Source organism: Myxine glutinosa, chromosome 14 (assembly GCF_964187855.1).
Source record: "Myxine glutinosa chromosome 14, kmMyxGlut1.1, whole genome shotgun sequence".
Lineage (NCBI taxonomy): Eukaryota > Metazoa > Chordata > Myxini > Myxiniformes > Myxinidae > Myxine > Myxine glutinosa.
In genome coordinates this window covers 13,338,709-13,351,034 of record NC_136274.1, presented here as the reverse complement: position 1 = coordinate 13,351,034, position 12,326 = coordinate 13,338,709, and the positions used below count along the sequence as shown (strand labels likewise).

Below are 12,326 nucleotides of genomic sequence, written 5' to 3'. Positions count from 1 at the left end.
CTTAGCGGGATGTTCCACCAGCTGCATAAGACGTCATCCCCGCAAATTACTGTACAGAATGAAAACACTCCACAGTATCTATTCGTGCAATTGGCTGTCTCCCTTTTCCCCAATGAAACTGGCGCGGCATGCATGCACAGATTCTCATCGACATTCACGGGATTTGCCTCACCATTTCCGGGATTATCGCAGACATTCATGGGATTTGCCTAGCTATTTGCGGGATTATCGCTAATATTCGTGGGTTTTGTCTCTCCATTTCTGGGACTTTCATTGACCTTCGCGGATTACCGTCGACATTCTCAGGATTTGCCTCACCATTCGCAAATTTTGCCTTGTCATTCGCGGGTTGTTCCTCTCTATTCGCGGATTTTCACAACTTGGGGAAACTATCCCTCACCCCCCCCCCCCCCCCCGCCTTTTCCATTGAAACAACACCCCGCTATTCACGGTTTCGCAATTCGCGGCATTTTCCAGGAACACATCCAGCGGGGTCAAACAATATAGCACTATATCTCAAAACGTTGTGGATGGATTCTTAGAGTACAAGTTCGGTGAGTGACAAAGATGAATCAATTCCATTTTTGTGAAAATTCTGAAACCTGATACAAGAATTTTCAATTTTTTTTTTTTTAAGTGATTCTTCACCATTGAGAGATCGGGCCAAAAACGATATAGAGCACGATATTTCAAAAAGGTATGTACGAGTTTTGACAAAACTAGTTGGATGAGTTGGATAGGTGACAATAACAAGCCGATTAGCTTTTGGTTCAGGTTCGGATCCAGATCTGGCCTATCAGTGGGATACAAAATATAAACTGTCGAGCCTGGCAGAGGTTTGTGCTCTCGACCGAGTGCCATTTGAGTTTGTTCTGTTTCGCCAATTGTCGCGCTATGAGTGACTTCTCGTTTATGTATCAATCTCAAAATAAAATATCTCAAAAGGTTATGGATGGATTTAGAGGAAACTTGGTGGACAGGTTGCTTGTGGATCAGACTCGGCAACGGTTGCTCGAGTGAGATGTGCATGGAAGAAGTTTCGGGAACTGAGTGGCGTGCTGATGAGGAGGAGAGTGTCGCTGAAGCTGAAGGGAAAGGTGTATGCTGCATGTGTGAGAAGTGTTATGATTTATGGGAGCGAGACATGGGTAATGAACGTAGAGCAGCAACGAAGGCTGGAAAGGGTGGAAATGCGAATGGTTCGATGGATGTGCGGAGTATCGTTGAGAGAGAGGAAGACAAATGATGAATTGCGAAAGATGATGGGAATATTGCCTGTGATTGATGCTGTGAAGAGGAACAGGTTGAGATGGTTTGGTCATGTATTGAGGAAGGATGAAAGTGACTGGTTGAGAAGAGTGATGGAAGTTAATGTAGAAGGAAGTAGAGGACGGGGAAGACCGAGAAAGACTTGGCTAAAGATGGTGGAAGAAGAAATGCGGGCAAGGGGGTTAACAAGGAGAGATGCAGAAAATAGGGCAAAATGGAGAAGATTGTCATGGGGACCGCAAGGCTAACCCCCACTCTAGCAGGGAAAATGGCCTTAAAATGCATGTCGTTGTTGTTGTTGGTGGACAGGTTGTGTGTGTGATAAGGACAAATTGATTCAATTTTGCTGAAGATCAGTATCCGGAGTCCGATAGGATAATTTCTTTTAATTTTCAAAGTGATTCTTCACAATTTTCCTGGGGTCTGGGAGCAGAGTAACGACAAAAATCAGCATTCATGTGTCTCATACCCTGAGGGCAGAATAACTGTTTGATTCTGCATTCTGACAAATATAGCGTTGCACACACGGAAGTCCTGGAGGTGCAATGCACCATATATCTCTGTTAGCGTGAGTGAAGCCAATATGAAGTGCTCCGGTGGCCACCTCAGCGTGCTGATATTTCCCAAGCAGTAGATTCAAGTTTCATTCATGAAATCTTTGCTTTCGCCAATTCCACTGCAATCTTGTGCGACTTTCCTCAGAAAAATGACATTTCCTCAGTTTGCAGTATGTGATTCCACGAACACCTTTGGCAAGGGCTCACAACCGTCTTTCCATCAGTATGTTTGATGAAAAAAGTCGACGATGATGAAAAATGGTGGATATTGATCCAGGTGTCCCATCTGTCAGTAATAGTTGGTGGATGCTAAAGATCCCACGCGGTCCTTCGTGAAAAGTAGGCGAGTTATCGAAAGCACCCCAAATTCCTGGAGTGATTACTTCAAGGAAGGCAAACGGAAACCACACAGTGTAATCCTCACTGGAAGACTGCTTTGGCAGCACCGGACACACCTTGGCTGAAGAACACCAGGAGGGTCAGACAGACAGATCTCGATAAAGTTTTCATGTACTGTTCAGAATCTTGACCAAACTCTTTTAATGCCTAATCCGATAGAAGAGATTATTGGTCAACCAATTTGTGAATGCAACTCCATCTTTCATTCATTCGAATTGCAACTGTAACTCAAAAAAATCACTTGCAGATCGCTTTACTGGTTCAAACCTGACCTATTCCCTAAATAACATTATTAGAAAAGATTAAAATTTGGAATAGCTGGTCCATTTTTTTAGCAGGCTGTCCACCAGGCCACAGGTGTCTTTTAGCAGGCTGTCCACCAGGCCACAGGTGTCTTTTAGCAGGCTGTCCACCAGGCCATAAAGCATAGATCGGGTAAGGATGTCCGTAGTTTCAATCTTTGGCAGAATTTGATTTATGAAGTCCTTCACAGAAGACATTAAGCTAGCTATCTCTTTTGCAATGTGAACATTAAACATCCGAAGCTACCTTTTGATATGGTAGAATGTTGGTCTGGCACAACAACCGATTTATAAATGTTTTTACACGATGATCCAAGGCTCCATCATGAGTAGCTTGTACATGTATCACATACATGACAGAAATATGAAGAAGCATCAGTGTACTTTTGTATCGGTTATGACGAGTCTATTAGACGATGGACAGATTGATAGGCCACATCATGGTATTCAAACCTGTGAGCGAAACATCACACGACTTGTGCTCAGTTTGGATCACTAAATGAGCGAGTGCTTTTATAGCGAATGACTTTATACATTTAGTGTACAGTTCAACAGTTGACAATATTACCGTATTAACACCCTCTCGAGTCTATGGTATAAAGACTTCGGCAGTCTCACGAGGATCCATGAACAACAAGTCTCTCAAAAGGAAATGGTATCAGATAAAGAGACATACAACAACAACAACATGCATTTTAAGGCCATTTTCCCGACAAGAGCGGGGGTTAGCCTTGCGATCCCCATGACAATCTTCTCCATTTTGCCCTATTTTCTGCATCTCCCCTTGTTAACCCCCTTGCCCGCATTTCTTCTTCCACCATCTTTAGCCAAGTCTTTCTCGGTCTTCCCCGTCTTCTACTTCCTTCTACATTCATTTCCATCACTCTTCTCAACCAGTCACTATCATCCTTCCTCAACACATGACCAAACCATCTCAACCTGCTCCTCTTCACAGCATCAATCACAGGCTCTATTCCCATCAACACACAACAACAACATGCATTTTAAGGCCATTTTCCCTGCTAGAGCGGGGGTTAGCCTTGCGGTCCCCATGACAATCTTCTCCAAAATCATGACCAGCTCTATACCCATCATCTTTCGCAATTCATCATTTGTCTTCTTCTCTCTCAATGATACTCCACACATCCACCGAACCATTCGCATTTCCACCCTTTCCAGCCTTCGTTGCTGCTCGACGTTCATTACCCATGTCTCGCTCCCATAAATCATAACACTTCTCACACATGCAGCAAACACCTTTCCCTTCAGCTTCATCGACACTCCCCTCCTCATCAGCATGCCACTCAGTTACCGAAACTTCTTCCATGCACATCTCACTCTCGCAACCGTTGCCGAGTCTGATCCACCTTCTCCATTCAGCATGTCTCCGAGGTAGCAAAATATTTTCACACCTTCCAGCTTCATGCCGTCTCCAAGATCCAACTCAACATTTCCTCCATCTGCAGCTCCATCTGTGCACACCTTACATTTGAATGTAGCTGCCACACTGGTTAATGACCCTCTCAGACCACTACATTTTTGATGAACCCACTCAGCGCACATTGTACATTGAATGGAGTTCACTCTGACACCCTTCCTGCACACAGCACATGGCCACTTCCCAGTTCTTTCCACCTCACCACATGCTTTACCACTTGCCATCACATTCGTCTTTCCTATATTCACCTTCAGACCTTTTGTCTCCATACATTCCTTCCACTTGTTCATCTTTTCCTTCAATCCATCCATACTTTCCGCAATCAACACCAGATCACCTGCATACAACAACTCCCATGGTAAACCCTCCTTTACGTTCTGAGCCAGCACATCCATCACAGCTACAAATAGTAGTGGACTTAGTACCGACCCCTGATGCACTCCCAACTTCACCTCAAACTCACCACTGTTCCCGTCCTTCGTCCTTACAGCTGTACGCGCTCTTTTGTACATTGCCATCACTACTCTGATCAACCATTCCTCCACTCCTAACTTCCTCAATGCCCATGTCAATACTTCGCATGGAACCCTATCGAATGCTTTCTCCAGATCAACAAACCCAAGAAACAACTTCTTCCTCTTCTCCATGTACTTCTCCTGCAACTGCCTCACAATAAAGAGTGCGTCTGTCGTTCCTCTTCCTGGCATAAATCCAAACTGCATTTCGTCGATCTTCACCTTCTTCCTTATCCTCCTCTCCAAAACCATTTCCAATACCTTCATTCCATGCTCCAATAACTTTATCGCTCGGTACGAGCCACACTCCAGAGGGTCACCTTTCCCCTTGTATAGAGGGACGAGGGTACTCAGTTCCCAATCCACTGGAATGGGGCCTTCTTTCACCACCAGATTACAGATCTCTGTCATTCTCTTCACACCCCAACCTGCTGCCTTCAACATATCTCCCACAACTCCTGTCGGCCCTCCCGCTTTTCTACTCTTCATTGCTTTTATCGTTTCCTCAACTTCCTTCTCAGTTATCTTCTCTGCCGGTCCTAAAACTGGGTTACTCTCTATGTTGCCATCCCATTCATTCTCTGCATTCAACAGTATTTCCATATATCTCTTCCATCTTCCTTTAATTCCATCTGGGTCCACAACGATTTGTCCCACTTCATCCTTCAAGCAACTCACCCCCATCACATCACAACTCTCTTTCGCTATCTGCTTTGCAATCCTGAATACCGCTCTCTGACCCTCTTCCAAATCCAAGCGTTCTCCGAACATTTTCCTGCATGCCTCCTGCGCCTTTGCTACCTCTTTCTTTGCAGCCTTCTAGGTTGCCTTATAACTTTCATGCTCTGCCTTTTCTGCCCCCATACCCTTCACTTTCTGCCACTCCTTGAACTTCTTCCTCTTCTCATCAATCTTCCTTCCAACTTCATCATTCCACCACCATGTTTCAGAGTGCCTCACTGGTCCTTTTGTCCATCCACATACCTCACCAACGGCTCCCAACAGACTATCTTTCATTGACATCCAACCACTTTCAAGCTCAACCACATCATCCTCTACCCAACTCAGCCTCTCTTTTAATGCCTCCCTCACTGTCACCTCTTTCAACCTCCACACCTTCATTCTCGGTTGGTACTTCACCCGCCGAGCTCTCCTCGCTCCTTTCACCTTCTCCATTTCTCACACCATATCCGTAACCCCCATGAACTCCCTCAAAACCATCCATACTCCTTCCCACATGTCCATTTAGGTCTCCCCCGACCACAACAACTTCCTCATCTTTCACGTTTTCCAACAGCTTCTCTATCGCACACCAGAACTTGTCCTTCTCTTCATCGCTCCGACCAACCTGCGGAGCATATCTCGAGATGACGGTCATCAAGAGCTTTCCAATCATCATTTTCACCATCATCAACCTATCACTCACTCTAGTCACACTCACCACACTGTCTACAAACTCCTCAGAAAACAGGACACCAACACCATTCACGCCCTCCGGGCACCCTTGCCACACAAACTTGTATTTCTGTCCCTGCCTACCCTTCAGCATTCTCACACCACTTCCCTTCCATCTGGTCTCCTGCACACAACATATGTCCACTCTTCTTCTGACCAATACTTCCACCACTTCTCCTGATCTCCCTGTCATTGTCCCTACATTCCATGTCCCAAACCTCAGAAACCGATCTCCACTTCGTGCTGTACCCTGCCCATATGTAGTTGTAATTGTCATGGTTCTGTTTTTGAGGCAATGTTTTTATGGCCGGATGCCCTTCCTGACACCAACTTTTTTAGTCGCCTCTTACGACACGCAGGGAAACGGTGTACCTATTCTAAACTGGGGTACACACCGGGCCAGATAAAGAGACATATCCAATGGAAATGCTTCAATGGTAAGGCCTCACTACTTTGTTGTTGACTCTGATTATGATGGACCATTGTTTATCCACTGTGGTCGCACCACCATCTTTATAAAGAATGTATTATTTGAATACCGGTTTATCTACAAAAGTGGTAACAAATCGACAATTAAGCAGTTGTATTCAGCAATGTGAAGGATCCAGATGCGAGTGCATATCATCAGCTGTCCAAGTAATTTGAAACAAGTATTTGATTCGGAAATTTTCTAAAATGTTTGATTCTGAAAAGAAAGTAGTCTAGAAAACTGTTAACAAGCTATTGTGACATTGTGATACCATGCTATAATAGCAGGAATACTCGTGTAAATATACTCGCTTTTAATCATCTTTCACTGTGTTCTGTTGGGTGTCATTGTCCCTTTAACTGCACCTTTGCCAGGCCCCAAGTCCAAGCATCCTGATGAGGAAAAAAAAAAAAAAAAAAAAAAAAAAGGCAAGGCATCCTGATGAGGGATGAATCCCAACTCGGTCTCACAATTAGGGAGCAATTAACTCAAGAGTCGACAATTTTCCATGTTGTTGTTGTTGTTGTTGTTCGTATGTAGCCTGTGGCTGCTGGTAACATCATTTTTCTGGAAGCGCGTTTTTGTGCCGCTGATGCAGGGCCGCAATTGCCAGTGAGCTGGTACTCAATTTGCCGACCTCGGAATGATGACAGGCTGCGTCAACCCCCCCGGCGTTAATTCAACGATCAACTGGGATTCAATCAGGATCCTAAAGATCTCAGGCCAGCCACCTGAACCATTAAGCCAACATCAGGCAAAAACTTTCCATGAAAACAATCTTTCAGAGTAATCAGTTTCTAATATTCCTGCAGTTTTTTTACAAAATGAAAATGAACGGAATGCCAATATGGCTGCTGGGGCACTTCCGTTGGCTTCATTTCCCAGGCCTCATTGGTCCTTTGGGTTTATTATAAGACCTCCTTGGGTGCATAGCGCTGTGGTTTTGCCATCAGGCCTGTTCAGCAAGGTTCACAGACAAAACAAATGAAGATCTTGCTCAGAAACGCAATACAAAAGTTTAAAAGACTCTTCCCATGTCCTTTTTGTTTCCCATGTCCTTCATGTCCTTCCCATGTCCTTCCCATGTTTGGCTAACCCCCGCTCTAGCAGGGAAAATGGCCTTTAAAATGCATGTTGTTGTGTTGTTGTGTCCCATGTCCTTTTTCTCAACACTGTGTGGGGTAAGGTGTTCTATGAACAAAACACTTCTTCTACTTTTCAACTATAAACGACAAAATGCACATACAGTGCATTCAGAAAGTATTCAGACCCCTTCAGTATTTTCACATTTTGTTATGTTGCAGCCTTGTGCTGAAATCGTTTATACAGACATAATGACAGACAGACAGACAGACAGAATGGCAGACAGACAGACAGAATGACAGACAGACAGAATGACAGACAGACAGAATGACAGACAGACAGAATGACAGACAGACAGAATGACAGACAGACAGAATGACAGACAGACAGAATGACAGACAGACAGAATGACAGACAGACAGACAGACAGACAGACAGACAGACAGAGTGGCAGACAGACAGACAGAATGACAGACAGACAGACAGAATGGCAGAGAGACAGACAGAATGACAGACAAACAGACAGAATGGCAGACAGAATGACAGACAGACAGACAGAATGACAGACAGACAGACAGACAGAATGACAGACAGACAGAATGACAGACAGACAGAATGACAGACAGACAGACAGAATGGCAGACAGACAGAATGACAAACAGACAGAATGACAGACAGACAGACAGAATGACAGACAGACAGAATGACAGACAGAATGACAGACAGAATGACAGACAGACAGACAGAATGACAGACAGACAGACAGACAGAGTGACAGACAGACAGACAGAATGGCAGAGAGACAGACAGAATGACAGACAGAATGACAGACAGACAGACAGACGATATTGAGTGCAGATTGATGAGGGAAATTTTTTCCCTCATCAATCTACACTCAATACCCCATAATGACAAAGAGAAAACAGGATTTTAGAAAGTTTTGCAAATTTATTAAAAAGAAAAAACTGAAATATCACATTGACATAGTATTCAGACCCTTTGCTATGACACGTGAAATTTAGCTCATGTGCCTCCCATTTCTCTTGATCATCTTTGAGATGTTTCTACACCTTGATTGGAGTCCACCTGTGGTAAATTAAATTGATTGGACATGATTTGGAAAGGCACACACCTGTCTATATGAGGTCTCACAGCTGACAATGCATATTTAGAGCAAAAACCAAGCCATGAGGTCGAAGGAACTGCCTGCAGAGCTCACAGACAGGATTGTGTCGAGGCACAGATCTGGGGAAGCCTACAAAAAAAAAATCTGTGCTGCATTGAAGGTTCCCAAGAGCACAGAGGCCTCCATAATTCTTAAATGGAAAAAGTTTAGAACAACCAGGACTCTTCCTAGAGCTGGCCGCCCGGCCAAACTGAGCAATCGGGGGAGAAGGGCCTTGGTAAGAGAGGTGACCAAGAGCCCGATGGTCACTCTGGCTGAGCTCCAGAGATCCTGTGTGGAGATGGGAGAAACTTCCAGTAGGACAACCATCACTGCAACACTCCACCGATCTGGGCTTTATGGCAGAGTGGCCAGACGGAAGCCTCTCCTCAGTGAAAGACACATGAAAGCCGCTTGGAGTTTGCAAAAAAGCACCTAAAGGACTCTCAGACTGTGAGAAACAAGATTCTGTGGTCTGATGAAACCAAGATTGAACTGTTTGGCCTCAATTCTAAGCATCATGTCTGAAGGAAACCAGGCACTGCTCATCACCTGCCCAATACCATCCCAACTGTGAAGCATGGTGGTGGCAGCATCATGCTGTGGGGGTGTTTTTCAGCAGCAGGGACTGGGGGACTGGTCAGGGTTGAGGGAACAATGAACGGAGAAAAGTACAGAGATATCCTTAATGAAAACCTGAAACAGAGCGCTCAGGACCTCAGACTGGGCCGAAGGGTCACCTTCCAACAGGACAATGACCCAAAGCACACAGCCAAGACAACGCAGGAGTGGCTTCGGGACAACTCTGTGAAGGTCATTGAGTGGCCCAGCCAGAGCCTTGACTTGAACCCAATCGAACATCTCTGGAGAGACCTGGAAATGTCTGTCCACCAATGGTCCCCATCCAACCTGACAGAGCTTGAGAGGATCTGCAGAGAAGAATGGCAGAAAATCCCCAAATCCAGGTGTGCAAAGCTTGTCACGTCATACCCAAGAAGACTCGAGGCTGTAATCGCTGCTAAAGGTGCTTCAACTAAGTACTGAGTTGAGGGTCTGAATACTTATGTCAATGTGATATTTCAGTTTTTTATTTTTAATAAATTTGCAAAACTTTCCAAAATCCTGTTTTCTCTTTGTCATTATGGGGTATTGCGTGTAGATTGATGAGGGAAAAAATGAATTTAAACGATTTCAGCATAAGGCTGCAACATAACAAAGCAACATAGCCTGGTGTTGGCTTAGCGGTTCGGGTGCCGGCTTGGGGTCCTAGGATCCTGGGTTCGAATCCCGGTCGATCGCTAAATTAACACCAGGGGAGTTGACTCAGCCTGTCATCCTTCCGAGGTCGGCAAATTGAGTACCAGCTTGCTGGGATGAATGATCCCGGTGTATACCCCGGTTTAGAATAGGTACACAGTATCCCTGCACATCATAAGAGGCAACTAAGGGTTGGCACCAGGAAGGGCATCCGGCCATAAAAACATTGCCTCAAACAGGGAACCATGGTTGTCATGGGGCCCGCAAGGCTAACCCCTGCTCTAGTGGGGAAAAATGGCCTCAAAACGATCATTCATTCATATAACAAAACGTGAAAAAAGTGAAGGGGTCTGAATACTTTCTGAATGCACTGTATAAATTAGTCATTCAGGAGAAATGCAATTCTTGATCTTTCAAAGTACTTGGGATCTCAAAGCTTCTTGATATTTGATGTGTAATAATGACAAATAATGATTGTTGAGATCAATTTTCGATACAAATTTGACTTTGAATTAGTCTGGGCAGCTTAAGGATGGGGTCTCACAATTAATGAAAAAGAAGGCCATGCAAATACGATGCAATATTTAAACGCAAAATGATAGGGAGAAGGTTTCTTGACATCAATCTTGATCAATGTCATTCCTATTCCCGATATTTGTATACAATGTATTCCGAGTGGGGGTGGGGGTGGAGTTATTTGAGCATGCACATTACATTAGTGTGAACATTCCGTACCGGATCTAGTAATGATGGGCGAGAGGTCCTCACGACTACTTGAGCTTAGAATGGGAGTAGACACAGGAAGACGGTCATCATCAGGTCGGAGTAAAGAGCTGGAGAGCACACAAACAGCACATACTGTATATTAGTACAACACTAACAATGGAACTGAGAGAATAAAAATACACTGAACAGCAATAGAAACGTCACTTCATAAAAATAATTCCTGAACATTTCCCATAGAAATATCAATGCATTTCGTTTAGATATCTCGTTATTTACATTAGTCTGTATCTAAATTTAATCCTAACTACCGACAGTGGTGCACACGTGGATAAAAACAGGTCACCAAAACGCAGGCAAAAAAACGACCATGGTACAATGTCGTGCATGATTCCCATGAAAATCAAAATGCAGGTGCGTCTCCTTGTGACTTTCCCTATAAAAGGCACCCCAAAACGTGTGTTCATCATTCGTGTTTCGATGCCAGCACCATGCCCAGACTTACGAGGATTCAGAGAGACCAGGCTATTTGAAGATTGCATGCTGGACAGACTGCACGAATGGTTGCCAATGCTTTCCATGTCAACGTGAGAACCATCTACAGGTTACAGGAACGATACTAGGCCACCAACAGCACCGATGACCGCCCACGCAGTGGCAGACCGAGGGTAACAACACCACGACAGGATCGACAGATTGTGCGTCATCACATCCAAGATCGCTTACCAGGGCTACAGAAACTGCAAGACAAACAGTTGGAACCCACCAGAGACACATTAGTGGTGATACAGTCTGTCGACGTTTGAAGAACAGGGATGTCCGTTGTCACAAGCCATATCATGGCCCCATTCTTACAGCTCGACACTGCCATGACTGACTACAGTGGGCCACACAGCATCAAAATTGGCGTTACCAGCAGTGGAGAACCGTTCTTTTCTCAGACGAAAGCCGATACTGTGTTTCCACGGCAGATGGCAGAGTGAGAGTTTGGCGTAGACGTGGGGAACGCTACTCAGATGACTGTGTGATGGAAAGAGACTCGTGGGGTGGTCCAAACATCATGGTATGCGGTGCTATTGCTCTCAATCACAAAGTCGGTCCTGTGGTGTTCCAGAATATTGGTCCAAGAAGAGGCAATGGTGTCACAGCTGCTCGCTACATCGATCAAGTCCTCAGACCTCACGTTGTGCCACATTTTGGACGTCAACGGAAATCATGTCTTCCAGCAGGACAACACCCGTGCCCACACTGCCAGAGCAACAAGGGACTTCCTGCAACAGAATGGCATCCAAACCATGCACTGGCCTGCGCTCAGCCCCAATTTAAACCTGATAGAGCACTTGTGGGACGAGGTTCAAAGAAGACTGAATGACGTTCGACCAAGGCCGACAACTGTAGCTCAACTCAGTCAGGCGTTTCTCAGAGTGTGGGCCCAAGTGACAAATGCCTTCATCAACCGATTAATCCACTCCATGTACAGACGATGTATGGCTGTCATCAACGCTCATGGGGGTGACACAATATACTGATTTTGACGTCCCTTGTTCTCACCTGGTCTTGTGTTTTTCTTATTCAGAACATTTCACATTATTCTTTGAACTATGGTGACCATACCTGTAATGTTTCATGTTGATCCTAAATCTCAATTCGTGTTGATCATGACTTGAAAATAAAGACTCCAAAATATTGATTCT

The 12,326-nt window shown here is 44.8% G+C and overlaps 1 protein-coding gene across 3 annotated transcripts in view; it reads right to left on the bottom strand.

The window, feature by feature from the left end:
* DEPDC5 (DEP domain containing 5, GATOR1 subcomplex subunit) overlaps positions 1-12,326 on the bottom strand; it is a 159,917-nt gene that overhangs the window by 76,672 nt on the left and 70,919 nt on the right. For all 3 annotated transcript variants that reach the window (XM_068135206.2, XM_078767894.1, XM_078767893.1), the window contains exon 24: positions 10,645-10,742. In XM_068135206.2, coding sequence (XP_067991307.1) covers positions 10,645-10,742 — 98 coding nt within the window. The remainder of the gene's footprint in view (positions 1-10,644; positions 10,743-12,326) is intronic.